This window comes from Cnephaeus nilssonii (assembly GCF_951640355.1).
Source record: "Cnephaeus nilssonii genome assembly, chromosome: 13".
Lineage (NCBI taxonomy): Eukaryota > Metazoa > Chordata > Mammalia > Chiroptera > Vespertilionidae > Cnephaeus > Cnephaeus nilssonii.
Genome location: NC_137084.1, coordinates 68730444 through 68756221, shown reverse-complemented (window position 1 = coordinate 68756221; position 25778 = coordinate 68730444). Strand labels below are relative to the sequence as shown.

The window sequence follows — 25778 nt, the reverse complement described above, 5'->3', positions numbered from 1 at the left end:
GAGAACAAGTTCAAATGTTGAGTCCCAGGACACACCAACATTTAGAAATTGGGAAAGAAGGAGAAACTAACAAAGTAGAATGAGCTGGGTGTCAATAACCAGAACAAGAAGCCCATGGAAGAAGGGAGGGATTAGGGTGTCCTAGAAAGGTCAAGGAAGATGATTTGACCATTGGACCTAGAATTAAGGCTGGCACCAGTGACCTTGTAAAGAACAATTCTGGTGGAAATTTATGAAGAGACTAGAGGCCTGATGCACAAAATTCGTGTAAGAGTAGGCCCTCAAAGCCCCGGCTGCCTTGGCCAGCCCTCACAGCCCCAGAACGTCCGGAAGGTCATCGGGAAGGTTGTCTGGAAGGTCGTCCAGATGGTCGTTCCACTGTTTGGCTGTTCAGTCCATTTGCATACTACACTTTTATTATTATAGATTATTCCAATTTGGTTTACATCAAATTTTAGGTAATGGATGATTCTGCAGAGTCATCATTTAACTTGTCTAAAACCATATTCAGTTTTGAAAAAAATTGTTAAAAAAATACGCCCCTCCAAAACACACACACACACACACACACACACACACACACACACACACACACAGACACACACACACAAAACACACCAAAACTGGAAACACACAAAAGAAGTTTCTAAATCCAAGAAAGTGCTCATAAAACGAATTTGGCCGTGATCTGGTACAACTATTACAAAGCTCTAAGACTGTTCTCTCACTATAACAGATGAGACACTACTCTGAACAGAGCATAAAAGTTATTTCATAATTAGAGCAGATATTTTCATATATTCCAGGACACTGTCCCCCACAGGGCTAAGAAAGTGCTTTCTGTCTGAGAATGCAAAGCATGCTTTCTTGTCCTCAGCAGCAGCAACTTTTATCAAACACTAGCAGCTTTTTACAAAATTGGTGTTGAAGTCAAGAATCAGTGAGTATGTTATAGAGAAAAGATTGAGAACACTTTCTTTGACAGCTAGTCTATTTCAGTTTTCAAGAAGATGCTTTAAAATTACCTTGTACATGGAAGTCTTAAATAACTACCACAAAGCCGAGGATGCTTGTTTCAACCTCTGGGACTGAACAACCTTCCTATCTATCAAAGTCTGACACACACACACACATGCAGATGACTGAGGCCTTGAATAGGCCTTTGCAGTTGTTAGGGACGCCAGTCATTATGATTCCAGCAAAAGGAATAGGCTCATAAGTCCCACACCATAACATGAAATGCTTTTATAATAAGCAAAGTTAAGCTATTAGCTTGCAATAAAACACTCTCATTTGTCTATTTTTGATAAAAGTATCCCAAAATTCAAGTAACTGAGCTTTCCAGATAATCTGGTTGTTTGTACTAAAATCACTCACTGTAGATAGGATAAAAACAATGTATTAAAAAGATCATGTAGTTTGTTTTAGAGAGGGCTGACCTAGTATATCTCAAGTGTTTTATGCAATTCTATGCTGGGAAATCTAATTAACCCTTTAAAGCATTAAAAGATAACATACTTTCCAATTTCAAACAAAAGTAAACCCAAGCCTTAAAATAAAAGCTTTACATTGAACATATACAATATACTAGTATACCAACAACAAATGTTATGCTAAACATTTTTAAACATTAAGAGAAATATTTCTATATTTACTACTATAAAAGAAATGATCTGTTTTCCAATATTAATCCTTTTCACCCAGGGCTGTCACCCCTGGTAGGAATATATCAATGATATGCTCCTATTTACACTGTGTAGTAAGGTAGGATCCAAGTCTTATTTCTGAACCACCATTTCTAGAACTACCACTTACACAGAGGACTCAAATGTTTGCAGCATAAATAGGTAAGCAAACAAAAGTGTCCTTGCTTTCTTCTCCACCTACAAAAGTAAAGTGGAGAAATCAGTTTATCACTCAGAAACCAAAACCAAACCCCAGAGCCACTCTGCTATGGCCTTTGTTGGTACTAATACTGTTTAGCCAGATGGGGGAGGGATGGGAAAGAGTAGCCCTTCCCTCTTTGGACGGACCGTTACTTTCTTTGCCAGTGAGCACAGGTAAAGAAAGTAACTCTGTTCAGGGGAGGCAGACCCATTTGATTAGTTGCTTCTGTTCTCTACCTAACATCATGACTGCAGACACCTTTCCACCCATGCCACTCTATTTCTGGAACTTTTTTCCATCATTGCTCCCTAAATAAAAATGAAAGAGGAATGGAGGAGAATTCCAGAAAGATGAACATTTGACTTCACACAATTTAGTTCAAAGTGGCAGGGCTTTTTTCAATGATCAAAGCATTCCAAAAAGTGAGAAAAAAATAAAAGCTATTAGAACTAACCTAAGCCAATAGTCTCATTTTCCAAAATTAACAGACTTTCAGACTTACCCTCCCAAAGACTTGGTTCTGTGCACATGTACCAAACAAAGCATGTGTGAAGATGCCCTACATGACTTTGGAAGTCTAACCCCTGATGCAAGGGCAGACCTTTCAGCTTTGTTCCTTACAAAATACTGAACAAATGTTTGCTGAACTGAAATCCAACTGAACTAAAGAAAAACAAGAAGCATTAAAATGCTCACCAGCTGAATACCAGTCATGGGGAACTGTCATATTAAAAATCCTTTTGTCATTCTCAATTTTTTTCTCAAGTTCAAATTATAAGAGATTGATTACAATGATCATAAATCAATGCTAAGGAACAAATATCCTACTTTTTGTTATATTCAAAGTTTTAGAAAATGTCAGAAATAAATGGAATACTTATAAATAACTGCTGGTGCATGTTAAAGCGTGAAACCCACAAATTAAAAGCTAGACAAAATAAAAATTGACAGCTCAACTAAAACCAAACCACATTTGAAGTCATTTTTCACATAGCTAAAATGACATCATTACCTTAACAAAGCAGAAAGCACGCCTTGCATCTGTGTTGGTGGAGCTGAGCAAACACACATGTGGCCTAGTTTATTTCCAGGCTGTGAAAATTCTAGTGTGGCTATAACACGCTTTCTGTGACCATTTGTACAAGTGATAGAGCAAAATTCCCTGTCATAGAGGCCTTGCCTGAAAGAGAGGTGAGTGGGAAAGTGCTCTACCGTTTCTATCATTCCAAATAAAATGATATTGAAAATACATTCTAGAGGTTTCTGAATCTAGGGGTTTGAAGAAGATTTAAGGATAAATCTTGAAACAGACTACAACTGAATTTCAATAAAAGTTTCATTCTTCTTATTCTTCAGAAAAGGCTTTTTCACTGACTCAACCACAAAAAGAGACTAAGTAACTACATTTGAGCTGCCTAGATTCTATGCTCCTTTCAATAACTAGAAAACTAAGTGGAGAGCCTTTGGAAAGAGAGGAAACAAAAGGAGGGTGGTGGTGGCGATGGCAAGGGGTGGGGATGCCAGCCTTCCTGTCTTCTAGAACCATAGCTTAATGTGTCCAAAATATTACCAGAACAAAGTCAGGGTGCCTGCCCTTCATGAGAATAAGGGCTTTTTTAAAAAATATATATTTTATTGATTTTTTTTTACAGAGAGGAAGGGAGAGGGATAGAGAGTTAGAAACATCGATGAAAGAGAAACATCCATTAGCTGCCTCCTGCACACCTCCTACTGGGAATGTGCCTGCAACCAAGGCACATGCCCTTGACCGGAATCGGACCTGGGACCTTTTAGTCTGCAGACCGATGCTCTATCCACTGAGCCAAACTGGTTAGGGTGAGAATAAGGGCTTTAGTCTTCCTTGTTCACTGCTATATTTCTAGTGGTGCCAAATATTTGCTGAATTAATGATGATGATGAATGTCTATTTTGTTATGGTCTTGTAAAGCCCCTTATAGACCAAGTCTTGGGTCTTCTCTGAAGGAGGCAAATGTGGTAAGGGTTAGTGACATGGGAAGAGGCACGTGTCTAAAGCGGGTGGGAGTACCGACTCTTTGATCTGGTACCTTGTCAAAGAGCGGAGTTCCTTGGGGCTGGCATTGAGATGGTCATGAGAAAGGGAGAAAAGAACAAGGCCCGATTTATAAGTGACATTTTCTAATGGTATGTCATTGTCTCTATTTCCCTTAAAGCCAAGCATTTGTCTGAGTCTCTTCTATGAGATGTTAATAGATGTCCAGCTATCCCATGTAGTCACACCCTCTCTTGCCTCATTTTAGTTTTTTAATACCAGATACTACTTACTAATACTCTAATTTGTGTTTTGCTATCCACATCCTCCCACTAGAATGTACACCGCATGAAAGTTGTCACAGATATTTGTTGAATAAATTAACAATTGTCAGGCACAGTTCTGAGATGAACAAGAAAAACAAAATCCTATCCCTTCTATGGTTTACATTCTGTGAAGACATAATACATAATACCAGGAAAAAGGACCCTGAAGGAAACACCAGATCGAAGAGGTTTCTTTACCTATTTCCAGAGCTTTTACTATGTACGGTGAAAACTGACAAAGAAAGTTTCTTCCCCCCACCTGAACATCTGACAGAAGAGAAGTTTTCCATTTACATTGAACACACATTAAGAAATGCAGTTCTGTGTTTTGCTTAGTTTTTCCTGGCTGTGATGCTGGCACTAAGGGAAGATTCCTATATCAACACTTGGGTCAGAGTCATAAATTGCCAGTGTCTGACACCAGTAATAACTAGGGAGAGAGCCTCAGTGGTGTATGAAAGTCAAGGGATAGCATGGAATTGAGAGTTCCAGGTGCCCCTCCCGGCCTGGAAGTTCTCCCTCCACCATCACTGTAAGAGGATCTAGGTTTTATTTATTCAGCTTGAGAGTTTCTGAGCTTCTTCATTAATTTTGTAAAATTCTTGGCCATTATATTTTCAAATATTTTTTTCTGCTTCATTTATGTTTGATATTGTTCTACAGCTCCTGGATGCTTCACATCATTTTCCTTTGTGTTTCACTCTGAAAAATTTCTGTTAGTCCATCTTTAGGTTTACTGATTATTTCGTCAGCTGGCCAAGTCTGAGGATAAGTCTGTTGAAAAAATTCTTCATCTTTGATAGCGCATTTGATTTTTTAAATAAATTTTGATAAAATTTCCCATCTGTTCATGAATGTGGTCTATCTTTTCCACTACAGTCTTTATATATTAATCATAGTTGTATTAATGCCCCTGGTATCTGTTTCATTTCTCAATCTGGTTGGCTGTTTTATCTCTCAGCAGTGGGTTTTTTCTTGCTATTTAACATGTTATGAAGCTTTTGATTACTGGACAGTGTTATGGAAGAACAGCAGAAACTGAGGTAGATAGTATTTACTCATGGAAGTGGGCCTGCATCTTCTTCTGTTATGCCATTAGCGACTGAGGCAAATTAGTCAGTCATTGAGTTGTGTTTGGCTTTTGTTGTTGCTATCTTTAACCTCAGTGTACAGACTTTAGATTCTTCTAGTGATGAACAACTGTTCCCTAGTGCTTAGGATGAGGCCTGAAATACTGTCCATGCTCCTATTTCAGCTATTAGCAGTTCCCGAATGTCTCTATAGGGAGAGACAGGTGTCTTTCACCAGCGCCTCCTCTTGCCCTAGAAGTAGACTCTTACTGCTTGTTATTCAGCATTAGGCTGTTCATGGGGACACATGAGATTTTCAGTCTTCCTGGCCTGTCTTAATTTTTGGCAGAGTATGTGCACCTGAGGTAGGGTCTTCTCATATTCTTGTCCCTTCTCAAGCCTATGGCAGCCAAATTCTGCCTTGAATTTGTGACAGATTTTGGACAGAAGAGTTCCTGGCTTCCCCCTAAGTGGTAGTAGACCTCTTATTTTTATTGGTGAAGAATCCTGGGACTAAGAGGATTTTCTGCCCTTCCCATATGGGTAGATCATCCAGAGCAGGGAATATTTGCCTAAGTCCTGTAGGTGAGAAGACGTTCCCCTACAACAGGCAGATGGGCTTTGCTTCTAGCTCCCCTCGGAAGCAATGGAACTTCCCCTGAACCTGAGGGTGAAAGGGTTTGCTATCCCTTCCTTGGGGCTTTTGTTACTAAGAAAAAAGTTCTGAGGAAGAAGGCAGTGTTTCATGCCCATCTCACAGATGAAACCAATCAATTTTTGCAAGTTTGTACCATTCTGCACGCATCTTTTCCATCTCCTGATTTACCTCTAATCTTTCTTGTAAGAAAACCAGTAAAGACCCATGAAAAAGAAAGTAAATGGGGCTCCCAGTTACTTTAAACTGACACTTTAAGAATTGCATTAAACATTTAGTAGATTTCTTCTTATTCATTTTGATGATGATTACAGCTTCATCCTATGCTCTCCCAAAGGTGAAATAATTTATGTATCCTATCTCTTTTCAGAGGGGCTTGCCACTCTTTGAAATTTGGTTCACTTGGTTGTCTTACAAACTCAGTTCACTAATGAATTCAAAAGAAGTTATAATTTTGAAGATTACATGGCTTTTATTCATTGTTATGATAGGAATGATGATCTTTTGAGGACTTACTTTTATTAAGGAAAGCAACAGTTATAAGCCATTTAATATTTTTTTCAATCCTTGGTCCTTGAAGATATAAGTTAAATCTCCTTCTTCTCCCCGCTCTTCTTATTTTTGATTAAGTCCATCCCAGTTCTAAATTTCTAAGATTCTGAGAATATCATAGGATGGAAATATAAATGTAGGCTTAGAGCTACAGGGAAAGAGAATAAGAAACTAAACTTGGCTATGAGGTAGTTTTTGACCATTGGGAAAGACAGACCTAAAAGAAGTGATTATGTTACAATGCGTGGTGAGAGAGAAGTAATATAGCTTAAGTAAAAAATCATGATGGGAATTTTAGCATGAGGAGTCAGGGGAGCTTAAAGAGAGAAGACAGAAATATCCGGGAGAAAATGTGTCACGAGGCACAAATTGAACTGATCCTTGAAGTTGTTCTCTATGTGGAGAAGCAGAAGGGAGTATCTTCACAGAAAAGAGAGGTAAATAAACCACAGAAGTTTAGGACTGAAGGTATGGTGAGAGAGAACCAAGAGATGAGGATTAAGAGCGTAAGTTTTGGAGTCAGATAGACCTGAGTTTCAAACCTGGTCTGCTACTTCAAGACTGTATGACTTGGGACACTTGGTTAAGCCCTTTAAAATGCATTTTGCCAGTCTGTCAAATGGAAGCATTAATGCTGACCTCTCAGGGCTGTTTTTGAGGATTAGATGAGATCATCGCCTAAGGTACTAGTTAAGCACATCTGGAACAGCATGTAACGGCTGTTACTACTGCCAGTAGTGGTTCCCCTCACAGGGTAGAGGCACCCCATGGGCTGGCAGCAGTTGCTATTTGGGACTTTTCTAAAAACTTAAGAAGTCAAGAGGGGTCGTTGGCTTTAGAAAAACAATTGCCTCCAAGCAGCCTGAGTATAATCCCCTTATTCCTTAAGATATTACAGTTCCTATCTCTTCCTTGGCATGAAAACTAGAATATATATTTAAAAGTAGCCCAGAAGACAGTTCCTCTTACTGGAAACAGCAAGTAACAATTTATACTAGGCAAGTAGGAAGAACTACTAATTTCATCTGTTTCACTGTGTCTATGCAGGAGGGAAAGAAGGTAAAAAGCAGAGTATGTGCTGGAAAATTATTCTTATTTACAGGGCAGAGTTAAACCCAGGTTCAAATAATGCAAATAGAATTAAACATGAATATACTTTTCAGCAATACCTCCAATTTTTACTGAGGACAAACATCCCCAACAAGACTCATTGTGATGCTGGTACATCTTCATTCTATGCTCTTCCAAAGCTGAAACGATGTATGTGTCCTATCCCTTCTGAAAGGGGCATGCCACTCTCTGGAATTTAGTTCACTTGGTTGTCTTACACACAGTTCACTAATGAAGTCAAGAAAAGGTTGCTGTTTGCTTGCTTTTGTTTTGGGCTACTCGAGCCTCCAATAGCTCGCTCCTGACATTTAGTAATCCTGACGGGGCCTGGAAATTGCCCTCCAGGTGTTGCTAAGGATTAACTGTATTACCTGAATCTGATTCCTTGGGCCATGCTACCAGTCCATTCTGAGAATAAGACTTTACCTGGAGAATGCCCTAGAACAGTGGTTCTCAAATTTAGCCTGTATCGGGATCACAAGTAGAGTTTGTTAAAATATGGAATGTTGGGCCTAGGCCTAGAATTTTTGATTCATTATGGGGTGGGGCTCTATACTCATAAATGTTCTCTTTATGACTGTTATTCTAACATAGTCCCAGGTAATGCTGATGCTCTTGGTTCCAGGACCACACCCTGAGGACCTCTGCCCTCAGTTTTTGTTTTCAGAGTGGTGCTCCTTCTAGTTACCTGAGGTGAGTGTTAGACCTGTGAGAGAACTATAAGAATAAGAGACAATACATACCTACCAACAAGTGAATCTAAAAATCAAGTGAATAAAAAATCTGAAGAACAGAATGGACTGGTGAATATAATAGAATCAGGGACATAGAAAGGGAGGGGACGGACAATTATCAGGGGGAAGGGGGTCTGAGGGGTGCAGGAAGAGATTGGACAAAAATCTTACACCTATGGATGAAGACAGTGGCGGGGGGTAAGGGCATGGGGTGGGGTGGGGAATCAGGTGGAGGGGACCAATGGGGGGGGGGGGGGAAAGAGGAACACCTGTGATAATCTGAACAATAAAGATTTATTTAAAAAAAAAAGAATAAGAGACAAGTGAGTAAACAATACCAGGGTAAGGCAAGGGCTGAAAGGAAAAACAGACACGTTGTTCTTCCATCAGTTTTTCAAAGGGGCTAATCCTGAGGCTTAAGTTGGGGTTAGCTGGAAGAGTGCTGGCAGGTCAGCCTTTTCCCGTTATTTGCATTAGCTCCTGGGAGCACAGAGCCCACTCTATCCAAGCCCCTCAATGGTAGCTCTGCCCTACCTTTGTGCCAAGGTGGAGTGGAGAGGACAATCATCCTGACCTTTTCCCGAAGGCCGCTCCTCTCAGAACTCAGAGGTTACCCACGTTTCTGGGGGCCTATTTTCAATGCCTTAGAGAACAAGCAGGTACCTTTGCCTTTCTCTTTATGACTGTTCTGTGCGTGATTATGCTGCCCTCTTTTTCACCTACTCTCTTATTTTTAAGGCCAGGTATGAGAGAAAAATTAAGGCCAGAGGGACAGTGAAGGCCTGGCCCTAGCCTGAGCCCTAGCTCGAACACCCCTTCCTGTGTAATCTAAGCTGCTCCATCTCGGTTTTAGGCTCCATATGGTGGAATAAGGAAGTCTGATGGAAAGGTCTATATAATTGTTCTAAAAAAGACTCTCCAATTCTAAAACTCCATGATTCTAAGACTCCACATCTTATTACTAGCACAGAAAGAGAAATGTATGCATCTGAGATGAAGAGAAACAATTAAGAAACTTGAAATTCCACTTGAATTTGTAAGTACCCTTTAAAGTTGCATAATTCAATATAGTAGCTCTAGCCACAGATAGATCATTTTCATTCTCTCAAAAATTACAATCTGTCAGCATTGCTTTCAAGGTCTAACCGTAAAGGAGTAAGCGGTTCTCTTTTCCACTGAGGCTCATTTCTTTCTTTCTTTCTCCCTCTATTCCTTCACACCCACCAATAACACTGCCTGGAACCATTGAAATACTTTCCTTAATCTTAACTTTGTTATAATTGTAACAACAGCTATGCATTAGATATATGTAAATTTACAACAAAATATATATTTCTAGCGGAATTTTTTTTTTTTTTGCTAAGGAATGAGTTCCTGAGTATTACATTAGCCTCCAGAAAATTTTAAAATAGTACAGTTATCATCTGCCTGGAATAGTTTAGCCATGATTCTGATTGTAAGCCAGGGAATTCTGCCCACAATGTCATGCACATAGTGAAACTGCAGATCTCAACCTCAGTAGCTTCCCCCTTTACCACCTGGGTTCCTCCCTGTATTTTCAAGGGACCTCTTTCTACACCTTGTGAAGTTCTATGTGCAAGTTCTCCCATTCATTCTCTAAGCAGCACTGCCAACAGCATGGGTTCTGGGGTCAGACATACCTGAAATTAAGTACGGGGATTGCCATTTACCAGTTGTGCACCTTAGGGTTTAAACTTTAGGAGCGTAAAATTTTCTTACCTATAAATGAGGATAATTAAAAGTATCTAGCTCATGGCTCTGTGGAAGAAATATATTTAAAAGCGCTTAGCAGATAACAAAAGCAAAAAAGGTTAGCTACCATTATGAAAAATCACATGAAATTCAAATTCTTGCCCAAAGAACATAATATTTAGTAAGGGCCAAAAATATCAACTCACAGATTACTTTCTAATGGCAAAGGGAAAAAACACCTTTACAAGGTATCAGGTCATCCTCGCCAAGTAAGATAACCTGACACATGCCTTCTGAAGTGATGCGATATGAAATACACTGTTTCACTTATAAGAAGCATTCTTGCACACAATGATTGCCTGAATATAACCAAGCAGTTAGACACAACTTTCAGTGTATTGGAACTATTGGGGAAATAAAGGAACACATTTCATGACAAGGCAAAGGAATCGGAGAAATCCAGAATGTGGGCTGTAATGGCCAGCCTCTAGGTTGGCATGCCATGATATCTGCCCATAGGATTCATACCCTTATGTGCGCTCCCATATTGTATTAGTGCTGGTCTCTATAACCAAGAGAATTTGACAGAAGTAACACTATGTCATTTCCAAGATTAAATTATGAAAAATACTCTAGCTTTCAGCTTGATCAGTCTCTGTGTGTGTGTGTGTGTACACGTGTGTGCATGTACATGTCTTTCTCTTCGATTGCTTACTGTGGGGCAAGTCAGTTGCCATGTTGTTAGCAACCTTATGGAGACAGCACACAGCAGAAAACAGGCCTCCTTCAGCGCCAAGGCCATGCAAGAGGAGAATAGTCTGAAGTACACTGAGGACTCGAGTCCATCCAGAGGCTGAGCAAGCAGCACCAGTACCACAGCCTCATATCCCAAGTGCAAGGGACAATGCCAGGCGCCTGACTAGATTTAAGAAACCTCCAACATCAATGACTTTTCTGCCAGAGGGGCCAACCCGAGCGCTAGCAGCTGCGTTCCGGGCTGTCGGCCAGGAGAAGGGTTACTTTGAAGCTCCGAGCCCCTCTGCCAACTGTGACTCCTTTGCGGTGACAGAAGCTCTCATCCCCACGTGTCTTCTCAATGAAATTGGCGATGAGACCTTCCAGTACAAAAACTAAGTGGACTAGACTTGCAGCATCAACCCCTTCCCCTCTCAATTGTCATAACAGCTGTAAATGAATGGAATATCAAGGTCTTTTTTTTTATGCCTCATACCCAGTTAACACCTCTTGCTTTCTTTGGCCAGGATAAGAGGGGTCAAGTTCTTAATCTCATCATATACACTTTCCTCCCTATCATTGAAGCTTTGTAGTGCTTTAGTGGGGAGGGGACAGGGAAATATGACCTTCACTTCATCAAGTGTTTGTCCAATAGGCGTATCTACGGTGAGCACAGTATTTGTGAAGGGAGGGGAGGACTTTTTGCTTTAAGGGAGCTAAAGGGGGTAGGGGGAGGCTGGGCTTACTCTGTGTTAGATTAGATATTCCCTCTTGGTGGGAAGTTCCATTTCTTAAAAGGTTATAACCAGTTTTCTAGTTAAAGTGAGAATTAGGAAAGTGTAGGGCTTAGGCAGGAAGGTGCCTGCTTATCTGCTGTGCTTCCCTGGCCTGGGGCTAAATGGCCCCACTCAAGGCAAGCTCAGTGTAAAGGGTTAGGGTGGACAGCCCTACCTTAGAAGAAAAAAATTCTCATTGCCTGGTCCTCATTTATAACACAAAGCAGAGTAGTGTTTTTGCATTTAAATGCGAAAAGAAAAAAATTTCTATATTCCTGTGCAGATATGTGTGCTTTTTCTAAAGGAGGGAAACCATTCTGGTCACCGGGAGCCAAATTGGAGGCCAGTAGTCTGGTTAGAAATAAGAATCTCCTTTTGAGCGGGTGAGGGTAGCAGTGCTTGAAAACCCTCACTACCATGTAGAGGTTTCTCCGCCCTGTCTGCCCTCTGGAGGGGGTGGACACTGGTCTGTCAACAGGAGAAGCACGTTATAGCAGCAATAGTCACCCAAGCCCCGTGACTTTGGTTCAAGGACACATGTACACACAGGGGTTTAGAAATATGAGTTGGCTGGTCAGCTTGAGCATGTATGTTACTGACAAGGAGGGTACTGGGTTATTTTCTGGGGACTAGCATGTCACTAAAGTAGGCCTTGTGATATAATAAAAAAATTTTTTTTAAAGCAAAAACAACAACAAAAACCAAGTGAGTGAATGTTACTGGTGGTGGATCCCCCAGCATCAATCAAACCATCGGAGACTGCAGTACCAGTTGACACCTTGATGCAACCTCATGAGAGACTGAGCCAGGCCCACCCAACTAAACTGCTCTGGATTTCTCATTCTCGAAATTGTGTGGAATAATAAGTGTTTGCTGTTTACAAGCTTCTAATACTGAGGTAATTTGTTACACAGAAATAGATAACTATTATGTTGACTCTTCTCCAGAAAAAATCTAGAATTTAGAACTAGTCTCTTTAACAACTTAATAAGGATTAAAAAAAGTTGCAGGAACTGTTCTATTTTACAAGAGATAAAGAGACCTAACAACCAAATGTAATTGTGAACCTTGATTTAAGTCCTGGTTTAAAAATGATAGTTATTTAAAAATGTAGGGCTTATCAGGGCAATTTGAATATAAACATGCATTAGATGATGTTAAGGGAAATTTAAATTTTATTAAGTGTGATAAAGGTTTTGTTGTACAGAAGAATGTTGTATTTTTAGGAGTTTTATGCATAAGTATTTTGGTGAAAGCACTATGTCTTAATTTCAAATGATTCATAAATAGAGAGCTACTTAAATGAATAGAGATGAAATAAACATGGCAAATGTCAATTACATATAAAATATAGGTAGTGGGTATATGAGTATTCACTGTACCATCCTATAAACTTCTGTTTATATTTAAGATTTTTCTTAGTTACAATGTTAGAAAATAATGAAATGTTCCCACCCCACAAATTGGAGTTATCTCTAATTGTCATTAGATTAAAAAAATTCAGCCCACTGAGAACTAAACCCAGATTTTTACATTGCAGAGTATTGATACTCAGTTTAGAAATTTGCACAATTCCCAAACCAATACATCAGAGGACCATTGTTGAACCAGTGGTTCCACTTAAAAGTCATCCCATCTCTCCAATGTTTGCTGGAGGGTAAAAAATAAAAAGTTGGTACTGATTCCTTTGTTTTCTTTTCCTGTTTTCATTGTATTTTATTTTTCATTAAAAGCCAACATTACTTTGTTCAAGAAGAAGTACTAGTAGATTATTTCAGTATCCAGGGGCAGAGACACAACCATAAGCTCATTTTTTGTAATAACTGAAATGCTGAAGGGAGCACAGTGGGGAAAATTAGCAGGAGGACAAGGATTTCACAACCAGAAGTCCATTGAAAAAGGACCTTTACAAAGAAAAATGAGTCAATTGGCAAATTTAGTAAAAATTTTACTTCTTACTATAATGCTGATATGAAAACATCTGGGTGTAAATTCTCAGTTTAAGAAAAATTCAGAGACACTCCCATCATTAACACATATAAAGTTACTCTTAAAACACTGACATAGTTGAAACAATAATTCAGCATTTATTTTTATGTAAAGAACATTTTATATTTCTCAATTGCACTGATGAGTTTTTGTCCTCATGTCATTTCTGATTATGTTGAACAGAATAGACATTTTAAAATTTAGTTTACATTTATTTAGCATAACATGTAATTTAAAATATGTTTTACTTCACACCAGTAGAAATTTACATTTAAACTACCCTGATCCGTCCATGATCCCAACACATTCCATGAGGGCGCTGTGGCAGGACAGGGACTCTTCTGCATCAGTAGTGAGAATGGAAATGACAACCTTTACAAAGGGAAAACGTGGAGCACCCTCCACAACTATATACAGTAATCCCATTTCTCACAAGCACAAGCTTTCATTTTTATTTTTATTTTTTTACTCCAGGATCATTTATAGCAAAAAAGTAAAAACAAAGTAACCAATCATTCATCAGCACGGGACTGGCTGAATAAACCATGGTACTTATGCATAAACAATGAATTACCAAAAAAACTGTAGAGAAGAAAGAAAATATCTCTATATACTAGTATGAAGTGATCATACAGATATACTGTAATGTAAACAAAATGGGGTAGAAAAAGTATATAGTATATTATTTTTAAGAAATAAATAAAAATATATATTCATATCTGATTAAATAAAATTGAACTTTTTAAGTTATCAATGGCAAAGGAAAAAAAAACACAAGGTTGAGGAGAAAGAAAAACGAACTAAATTTGTTTGAATATATCTTGCTTTAATAGATTCAAATGGACTATGTAAATATTTATACAATTATAAATTTTATAAAACTATAAAAATTTTATTGCTTTTCATAAGTCTATAAAACCACAATATCATAAACTATAAAACTTAAAATCTTAGTTTTCATTTATACAATAAAGTTTAATAAAACTATAAAAATGAAATTAAAACAAATTAGCCAAAATGACCACATAGAGAAAAAAATATTCCAAATGACTTTCAAAAACAATAATATGATTATACATGACTGCTGGGATATGCCATAAAGATAATTGCTTAAAAATATAAAACTAGTTTTAGTAATCATATTGGTGGTGGTAGTATTGATACTGTTGCTCTGAAGGTTAAGTAAAACACCTGTTGCCATAACCGGTTTGGCTCAGTGGATGGAGCGTTGGCCTGCAGACTGAAGGGTCCCAGGTTCAATTCCAGTCAAGGGCATGTATCTTGGTGCGGGCACATCCCCAGTAGGGGGTGTGCAGGAGGCAGCTGATTGATGTTTCTTTCTCTCTCATCTATGTTTCTAAGTCTCTCTCCCTCTTCCTTCCTCTCTGTAAAAAAATCAATAATATATATATTTTTAAAAACACACCTATAGCCCTGAATCTGAGTTGGAAATCAATTTATATTTATTTATGATGTTTTTTTTATTTTAAATATTTTTATTGCTTTATAGAGAGAAAGGAAGGGAGAGGTGGAGAGAAACATTGATGTAATAGTGAAATATTGATCAGCTGCCTCCTGCAGGCCCCCTACTGAGTATTGAGCCGGAAACCAGGGCATGTGCCCTGACCAGAAATTGAACCCACAACCTTCTGGTGCACAGGACGATGCCTAACCAACTGAGCCATACCAGCCAGGGTAGTTATGACATGTTTTGTATCTAAAGAAGATATATTTTAATGATATCCCTGAAAAGACCTAGAAATGAATAACAACCTAGTAGCAATGAATGCCCCCACTATCTAGATTATAATTAATTACAGGTCTGAGTCAGGAAATACACAAGATGAACCAAGAACATCTTGTCATACTAAAAATCACACTTTTAAACAACCCACATGTCAAAGAGGACATCAAAAGGGAATTTAGAAAGTGTTTTCAACTGAATAAGTTGCAAGGCAGACTAAGTGGCTCTTATAGGTGTAGTCTCTGGTTCATAATCTATACTTTCTGTATAAAAGCTATTTATTATTATTACTAGCAGTAGTAGCAGTAGTAACAACAGAAGTCAAAATACACATTATCCTGGAAGAGAGATTCTTCCCATAGCAGATGGGAAGTAAAAAATATGAAAGATGCTGTCTGGAAGCCAGCAAGATTCTAATATTAAATTCACTTTAACAAGAAGATTATAATTCTAGGAATGGCCTGAAGCAAGATTAGCTCAGAACATTTTGGATTTATTCTTGATAGACCCTGAAGACTCTTGAGGTCTACCTAGGAAGAAGTTAGTCTAGGAGGATTCTGAGGAACCGGGGCTTGGCCTGGTTTGCTCAGCTACTGGAGGGGAAGAGACTCTAGGAGGTTCCTAGGCGCCAAAGCCATGAACCAAGAGCAGACACAACTGAACTTGCTGGTAAGGGTGCTGGGGTGAGAGCCCAACCAGAAGGCATTGGAGGACTAGGAAAGCAGCTGTTTGCTAACAGGCTTCTACTTTCTTTTTGTCAGTTCACTCCGGTTGTGCATGACTACACACACACACACATACACACACACACACCAACATTGTCCTTTTCAGACTATCCCCCATTATGTGCTACACAAAAACTTATACATGAATGTTCATAGCAGCATTATTTGTAAAAGCCAAAAGGTAAAAATAACCCAAATGTCCCTCAACTGATGAGTAGATACACAAAATAATATTTCATTATATGGTGTATTTATCCATATAATGAATATTATTTGAAAACTAAAAGTAATGAAGTATTGATACTAGCTACATCATGGATGAAAGTTTAAAACATTATGCTAACTGAAAGAAGCCAGTCACGAAAGACCACAGAATGTATGACTGGATTTATATAAAAAGTCCAGAAGAGGCAAAGCTATAGTGACAGAAAAGAGATCAGTGGCTGCTTGGACTGGAGATAAGGGAAGGAGGGACATGAGGAATGAGAGCTAATGGCTAAGGGATTTCTTTTAGGAGGGATGAAAAAGGTTTAAGATTATAGTGATGGCTGCACAATTCTGTGAATGTACTAAGAACCACTCAATTGTACACTTTAAATAGGTAAAGTATATGGTATGAACTGTATCTCAATATGGCTGTTTTAGAAAGATAGAATATCATCTGTCTCCTTTTCTAACAAATTACATGATGTGGGGAATAAGCATTTTCATTTATAAATGGAAACAGTGCCTATTCCCGTCTTTCTACCTCTAGCCATAAGAGCACATAAATGGTACATGGAAGAAATATTCCAGAAAACTAGTTTCATAATTTGAAGATTACTACATTGATTATTACTGCATAACAAATTACCCCAAAACACAGCAGCTTAAAACAATTATTTACTATCTCACAGTTTTCTGAGGGTCAGGAACCAGGAAGTGGCTTAGGTCTCTGAGGAAGCTGCAGTCTCTGAAGACTTGGCTGGGGTTGGAAGACTGGTTTCCAAGCTCACTTGCGTGGCTGCTGGTTGGAGGCTTCAGTTCCTCCCCTGTAGGCCTCTCCATAGGGCTGTTCAGGACATGGCTTCACCCAGAGCAAGTGCTCAGAGACAGAGAGAGTGTGAGAACAACTTAAACAGTAGTTTGGTCTTTTATGACCTAATGTCAGAAGTGATACTACTATTTTTGCCATATCCTATTGGTTACACGGATCAGCTCTGCTACAACATGGGGAGGGATCAGACCAAGGCGTGTATACCAGGAAGTAGGACTCACTGGGGTCACTGTGGACGCTGGTTATCAAGATGGCATTATGACAATAGACTGACCAAAAATCCCACAGAAGCAAATGTTTGCCTTTGCTCTGAAATGATGGAAGGCATCATTAATCTCCAGCAGTGTGACAGATACACTCTTGAAAATATTTTCAGAGTTGCGATAAAAGGGTTTGCAATGATTATTCATACAATTTGCCATTCTCCTTATGACTGAGTTATGGTTAGCATAAAGAAACACAAAATTGTAGAGGTGGGGGCTGGTGGAGGAAGAATGTAAAGGGTTTAAGCAACCACACTCTGCCTCGCCCCCTACCATTGACAGATGAGAAAAGAGTCCTCGTTGCAGAAAGGCCAGGTGACTACCAGGATCATCTAGTGATAGAGCAGGGACTAGAATTCATTCTCTGTGTGTGCTCATTACACCAGGAGCTCTGCATCAGAGAACCAATGGCTCACAATACAGATGACAAGTTCAATGTGTAGAAGCATCCTATATAATGAAAGGCTAATATGCAAATTGTCCCCTCTACTGGGAGTTGGACCATGAGTTCAACCAGGGGGCGGGGCTAGCTGGCCAACCGCCCTCGACCCCTCCCCCTGGCCGGCCCAATGCAACTATCAGGGTGGGCTGGCTGGACCCTACCGGTGCATGACTTCGTGCACTGGGCCTCTAGTTAAATCAATATGCACTATACAGCTGGTCACTCCACAATTGTCACTTCTTTGTGTGTCTTTTTGACACTGCCTATATTACTTCTCAGGCAGCAGTGGACTCTTACTCTCTTTCCACTCCAACTGAGAGATGATCTACTTGGCGAGGGCAAGAAAGGAATCCCTCATTCAGCTTAGCTAATATTTATAGAATATCCATTCTATACCTGACACTGTACATGTAGATTTCAAGAGTAGAAGACAAAGTTCTTTTCACTCAAAAAGCAGACAGTCAAGCTGAGAAAACAAGACCTAAACCTGGTACACTAAGAAAATTAGACATCATGTGACAGGGAAGCATAAAGATTTATATATTTTGAATAATTTAGTTTAATTTTTTAAATTATTATTTTCAATCCTCACCCAAGGATATGTTTTTACTAATTTCAGACAGAGAGGTAGGAATGGAGAGAGGGTATCAGAGAGGGAGGGAGGGAGGGAGGGAGGGAGGGAGGGAGGGAGGGAGGGAGAGACACAGAGAGAGAGAAACATCAATGTGCAAGAGAAACGATTGGTTGCTTCTCATACATGGGGATTGAACCTGAAACCTAGGTATGTGCCCTGAACAGAAATCAAACCCGCAACCTTTTGGTGAGTGGATGATGCTCCAACCAACTGCATGACCTGGTCAGAGCTTGGATAATTTTATTTAATAAAAATCTTATGTAATACAATGTGCCATATACCTTATAATATTAACTCAATCCCCATGAGGTTATTCTCACTTTACAGATGAGGACAGTGAGGCCTAGAGAGCTTAAGGAATTTGCCTAAGTTATCATGCCTCGGAAGAAGCTGGGTCAGATTCAAGCCCAGGAAGAATGGCTCCAGAGCTTGCACTTTTCTTAATCACAATATGAGGCTTCTCAATAATAGTGACAATTATTCTTCTGCTTCCTTCTTATGTGCTTTTTTTTTTCAGGGTTCTGAAGGAAAGTCAGTCATGAAATTCAAAACCTCCTCTGAGAAATCCTATCTGTACTGGGGAAGAGAATAGTGAGCCCACTACAGTACGGATGTCTTAGGACAGCCTGCTAACCCTGTGGGGAGAGGTGAGGAAGGGTGCATAAACATTCACTAGTGAGGTAGTGTTCTCCTGGTGCCGAAATGGAAGATAAAATTGAATCATAACTGCAATTAGCAAATTAGGCTATAGATGGAATGAAGAAATTAAATGGATGTGCTGCTCTGCAAGTGCAAAACTAAATGAATTTGGCCCTGTCACAGCCCACTAGAAGGTGGAGAGGTGTAATATAATCTTCTAAAGCTTTCCTCCCAGAGTCCTGCCATAGGAAAACAGCGGAGCACCCCAGGAACAGATGTATTTGATCATTTTTTAACGAATATGAAAAGTAGTTTGAAAATAATAAAGTGCTATGTAGGCCTAGGATGCCTTTTCCTTAAAGTAACGAATTCCATTTTGGTAAAAATCTGCCAACTTTGCCACCTTATAAAGCAATTGCTGTCTCTTTCCTTCACATCTGAATTTTACAACTTGGAAAATGTTCCTTGCAAGGAGAGAAGGGATCTTGCACGCCGCTGGCAATCTTCTTGTCATAAATTTCTACTTTGTGCTCTTCTAACTACATATCTTCAATCATCCTTGGGTCTGTCAATTAAAACCCCAGAACACATTGTCCAACACTGTAGGAATGGGCCTCAAGTAGAGCCAACTGGCATGTAAGCAAGGCAGCACAATGAATAGCGTTTGGTCAGATTTTTTTCTAAGATAACATGTAGGTACACAGTTGACCCTTGAACAACGCAGAGGTTAGGAATGCTGAGAACACTACAGCTGAAAACCCATCTGTAAATTTGTCTCCCCCAAAACTTAACTACAGTTGTCCCTCAGTATCAGAAGGGGATTGGTTCTAGGGCCCCACAGAGCCCCACAGATACCAAAATCCATGGATGCTCAAGTTCCTTTTATAAAATGGATTTCCAGACTGAGCACTGAAAATACAGACAAGTGGTTGGTTGAATCCACAAATGCGAAACCTGGGGACAGAGGGCGAAGTGTATATTTATTGAAAATCCAGGTATAAGTGGACCCATGCAGTTCAAACACATGATGTTCAAGGGTCAACTATAGTTTACTGTAATTTAAAAAAAGGCCTTAAATATTTTTAAAAAGTAACTCTAAAATTCAAAATTTTATTTAAGTCTTATACCAAGAAACTGTATCTAGGCATAGAAGGTTTATAGAATTTCAAAGGAAAGTCTAGTAACTTATTTTTTAGACTGATTTTTTTTCTTTAAATTACAATCAAATTTACCATAACTATCTTAAGAGTCTCAGCATATGAGTGGCCTTTAGGTCATTCAGTTTATTCCAATGACCATATCTGGAAAGTTCCCCCTGAACCGCCATAGGAAGAGGCATTTTTTCATTCTGTTATGAAAAGGTTTGACCACAATCCTCACTAAACTACTCAAGTATAAATGTTCTCCTTGCATTTGAAAGTATGGTAAGCTATCATCTACTTTAGGCTAATATTAAAATTATGATGCTCACATGACAGAGAACAAATGGGATGATGAGGAATTTGTAGCACATAACCGGGAACAGTCTAAGGAGGACAATGTTGTGAGTATGCGTGTGCGTGCGCGTGCGTGCGTGCGTGTGTGTGTGTGTGTGTGTGTGTGTGTGTAGTCATGCACAACAGGAGTGAACTGACAAAAAGAAAGTAGAAGCCTGTTAGCAAACAGCTGCTTTCCTAGTCTCCAATGCCTTCTGGTTGGGCTCTTAGCAGTACCCTTACCAGCAAGTTCAGTTGTGTCTGCTCCTGGTTCATGGCTTTGGCACCTAGGAACCTCCTAGAGCTTCTTCACCTCCAGTGGCCTAGCAAACCAGGCCCAGTTTGCTCTGTGTCCCAAGCCCTTATTTCCCAGAATCCTCCTAAGTGTACTCTGACCTTCTTCCTAGGGAAGAAGTTGTCAGGGTCTATCAAGAATAAATCCAGGGGAGGTGGGGGGGGGGCAAGAGCGGGTGGAGGGGGTCAATGAGGGGGGAAGGGGGACATCTGTTAATACTTTCAACAATAAAGATAAATTTAAAAAAATTCTCAAAGCTTAAAAAAAAGGATAAATCCAAAATGTTCTGAGCTAATCTTGCTTCAGGCCAGACCTAGAGTTATAATCGTCTTGTTAAAGTGAATTTAATGTTGGAATCTAGCTGGCTTCCAGACAGCATCTTTCATATTTTTTACTTCCCATCTGCCATGAGAAGAATCTCTCTTCCAGGGTAATTTCAACTTCTGTTGTTACTACTGCTACTATTGTTAGTAACAATAATAAATAGCCTTTAGACATTCAGCACAGATAAAGAACCAAAGACTTCTCTATACTTATAAAACCCACGTTCTGTCTTACAACCTTATGGGGTAGGTTTTGTTTATTGTCGCTGGTTTAAAAACGTACCAAAGATCAGTATTAAGATTCAAACCTGCCAATTTGGCTCTAAAATCCATGCTCTTAGACACTATATCATATACCTTTTGCTCGTGTACTGCGAAGAATATTCCATCAAGACCAAAGACCTGGGTTTCTAGTTCTGTTTCTAACGCTACATTAACTGTGTGACTTAGGGCAAGTCTTTGACTCAGTTTCCACTATATAATGAGACAGGCTCAAGGAGTCACTTTTAGTTATATAATGCTGTAATGATAGAGCAGGTGCTTTGCATGAACAAACTTGACTTCACTGGATGAGTCAGGTCGTTTAAAGCTTGAAAATGAAATATATCTAAGGGAAGGAAAGACACAACTAATAACTAAGCCAATCTTTGGAGCGTTTTCAGCTATTTTCTCATTTCACATTCTATAATGCAAGCATTGGATTAATATTTCACAGAGGAAAACACGGACTCGAAGATTGGTTCCTTTATCTGAGGCCACACAGAAAGTCAGGATGGAGAGCCAGCGTCTGAGTGCAGCCCAGGCCCACGCACGTTCTGCCGGAGAAGGGACCACAGTGCCTCCCCGGCACTGCCTTCTCCTCCCAGCAGCAGTGAGCAGAGCTTTAAGAGGTCATGTATTTGCAGCACCCAGCACAAGGTCTTGCAAACAGCACAGACACAAGAAACTAATTTGGAGGTAAGGATGGAGATGGACGGGTGAATACCAACTTAAAAGTGCTAATAGATGGTAATTTTAAACAAAAGTGGGTACATTTTTGTATGAGTTCTGTAAGGTGGGCTGAATGCCATGTCAAAACAAGTGAATTTCTGGAGGGAGGGTTTGAATTTATCCCTAAGTAAACAGTGAAGAAATACCACAAGAATGCCAACATGTGTGTCATTTCTGGACCACATACATGAGTTCTTGTGGTATTTTGCTGCATGAAATAACTTCCTAATAATAACTCAGAATTATTTTGCTTAAAGGAATCTCCCTGTTTTCCTAGCCAGAATTTCACAAATAATACCAGTGAAAAAGGAAATTCTCGTTGTATTGGTTGCTTAAAGGAGGGAAGGAAAGTCAGAAACTACTGTGCCAATGGATTAAATTACTATTTTGGTTTGGAAATGGATTCACTTGCTCATTCATTAATTTATCCAACAAATAATAGTTGAAGAGTTTTTGAAAAACATGACTGGGTCTCACTGCAGAATACTGACTTAGGTTTGGAAAACACTGGACTAGATGACATTTAAAGTTCTTTCCAATCCTGGGATTACTTTACTTGCAAATATTTTGTATACATTCAATACCCAACCGCTTTTTTTGGGGGGGTGGGAGGGTGAGGGGGCATATACATTAAGCACGAACATTACATAGAGTAAAAGCATTACTTCTATCAGACAGGTAAAGGTTCTGTTCCCCAGCACTATGCACTCATATTACAAACCCAGAGAGACTCATAGGAAATAAACTAAAGTTTAAAACATATGACACTTAACCTTAAATAAACTTTTCTCCCTGTGGTTATCCGACACAAACCCCATCATATTTCTGAGGCAGGAATAATTAATGGCTCTAATATAAGCACCAATTTTTGAGGAGGTGATGGGGAGACAGCAGTGGGGCAGGTGGGGGCTGCCTGAGTCTGAGAACTTGCTGAGTCCCGAGAATGACCTAAGGATTTTGAAAGTTGAATTGGGATTTAGCTATATTATATGTTTGGCATTGAAAAAAAGTACCATGCTTCCATATAGATTTTATGTTACATTAGCACATCATTCATAGAAATAGCAGATATACCCTCACTTTAAATAGACTTCTATTTACATAAAAGGATTCATAGATTAGGAGAAAATTATTACGGGATTTCTTTGACCATAAAATTCCTGAGTCAAAATGCCATTTTAAAATTAACAAATAAGTTAATGATTGACTATCCATTCAATTTCTACACATTATGAATGACTTTCTTAAAACATCCATTGAAATAGTATTCAGCCTCCATAGGTAAAATGGCATTGCAATAGATACTTAACTTGTTTTTCAACTTTAAACTACACTAAAAATAATTAATTTAACCAAAAATGCACAAAAGGAATCAACATTCCATTTTTTAATGATATTAATCTTTTTTTAGATCTAAAATGGGTAAAAATTTGCCTTATATACATGCACAGGCATCATCTTATGATAAAGAAGCAGGCAAAGGTTTGTGCATAACTAAAGAAATTATGTTTTAGTATTTTGATTTCTCCTTATTTTTATAAATGAACTTTAACAGTATGGAACTTGCATTTTTGTGTATTATGTGAGGAGATCCACTTCTGAATCAGTTTTAAAACTGAACCTATATACCCGCTCTAAAATGCTTTATGATTCACAAATAACCTCAGAACAGAAGTCATAGTTTCTATTATTAAACAGAATTCTGGTGCTGATAACAGACAAACAAACAACATAAAGTGTAACACATACAAATGTATAATACAAAGCTTTTGCTTACTTGGTACTAGGCCGTTTTTGTAGGGCTTTATCCAGGATAAGAGATGGTGCGCTCCTCCTTCTTTCTGCTAGTGTTTTCATTTTCTGTTGAGGAAAAAGAATCAAAATGAAGACCATGTGGCTTGTAAAGAAAGTAAATGCCAATTTTCAATTGAATTCAGCAAGTTTTATATTGCCTGTCTTTGTCTATGAAGAAGTTCACAATCTCATTTTGAAGATAAAATAGTAACATCTAAACTAGGATAGATACTAAGTGTCAAAAGTAGTATAGAAAGTAAATTTTTAAAAATTCTTATCAAGGATATATTTAGAAAGAGCAATGGAGGGAAGGAAGGAAGGAAGAAAGAAGGGAAGGAGAGAGAGAGAGAGAGAGAGAGAGAGAGAGAGAGAGAGAGAGAGAGAGAAGGGAGGGAGAGATAGAAACATTGATGTGAGAGAAACATTGATTGGTTGCCTCCTGTATGTGCCTAACCGGGGATTAAACCCCCAACCTAGGTATGTGCCCTGAGTGGGAATTGAATCTGCAACCTTTTTGGTGTATCAGGAGACACTCCAACCAACTGAGCCACCCGGCCAGGGAGAAAGTATTTTCTATGGTTTGAGAATAAGGTCAAATGCTGACCAGAGTATTTGAGAAAAAAGTTATAACCATTACCATCCTTTACAGCTAACATACATGTTGCTTATTACATGGATAATCAGGTACTCTGTTTCAGAGGATCTTAAAATTGTGGCAAATGAGGTTTTATTTAGCTTAATATCTATATAATTACTCTCTAAATTCAATCTTATATATTTAACTAGAGGCCTGGTGCATGAAATTCATGCACGGGTAGGGTCCCTAGGCCTGGCCGGCAATCAGGGCCAGCATGGGCCTTCCTTCCCCTAGCTGCTGGCTGGGGCCTTCCTTCATTCTGCGCTGCCCCCTTGTGGTCAGCGCATGTCATAGCGAGTGGTCAAACTCCTGGTTGATCAAACTCCCGGGGGAACAATTGCTTATTAGCCTTTTATCATATAGGATACCTCTAGACAGAGTCAGAGGGCCTGCCAGTGAATATGGATGAGTAAAATTAACAACAGTCACTAAGAGCCATGAGTGAAGTTCAGGCTGTATTACCAAAGCCATTCGTTCTGCTCTACCCTCTCACCCTACCCTGGCCAGAGGCCTTACCCTGGACCTGACAGGATGCAGGTGATAACTGGATGCAGCTCTAATAAGAACCATGTAAGGCTAACTGACTCAGCATCAGTATGGCATCACATGATTCATAAAGGAATTGCTTCTTTTTCTTTTTAAATCTTTATTATTGAAAGTATTACGTATGTCCCATTCCCCCCTCTCTGCCTTGACCCCTTCTAGCTGGCCGAAACTGCTTCTTAGTTGCTAAAATAAAGCCTAGACCTTAGCATAGGAACACAGAGAGAATCATCAGTGAGAAGGGGATGCTGGACTTCTTTGGCACAGTTCTTATCCCCAAATTCACCCCCCACCCCCATCCCCATCCAAGGTTCTCTCTCAAATATTTATTGTCCCCAGTGCCATGGCCTCAGTGTTGCTGTTTCCCCTGTTGATCTTTTGGCTCACATGTGAAAACTGCATGCCCAAACCTCCTTAGCATAGCTCAGATAGCAACTGAAACAATGATATAAAACATTAATAAAAGGACAGGAAACAAATAGATAAGAAATAGAGAATACATTTCTTGGCCAGGAGTTATTAACCATGAATCAGTTTCAGGGCTGGTTAAATTGTATAAAATTATTTGTATAATATGGATTTGGTGCCTTCCTTCTGGAAAGAAAGCACTCCCATGGTTTCATCAGAGTCCCCTAATTGTCTATAATCCCCCCCAATCCCAGTGACTCTGATAACCTACT

General features: G+C 39.2%; 1 protein-coding gene across 2 annotated transcripts in view; it reads right to left on the bottom strand.

Moving 5' to 3' along the window:
- Positions 1–25778, bottom strand: part of ARHGAP20 (Rho GTPase activating protein 20) — a 93468-nt gene that overhangs the window by 51471 nt on the left and 16219 nt on the right. For both annotated transcript variants that reach the window (XM_079787755.1, XM_079787756.1), the window contains exon 2: positions 23902–23984. In XM_079787755.1, the coding sequence (XP_079643881.1) occupies positions 23902–23984 (83 nt within the window). The remainder of the gene's footprint in view (positions 1–23901; positions 23985–25778) is intronic.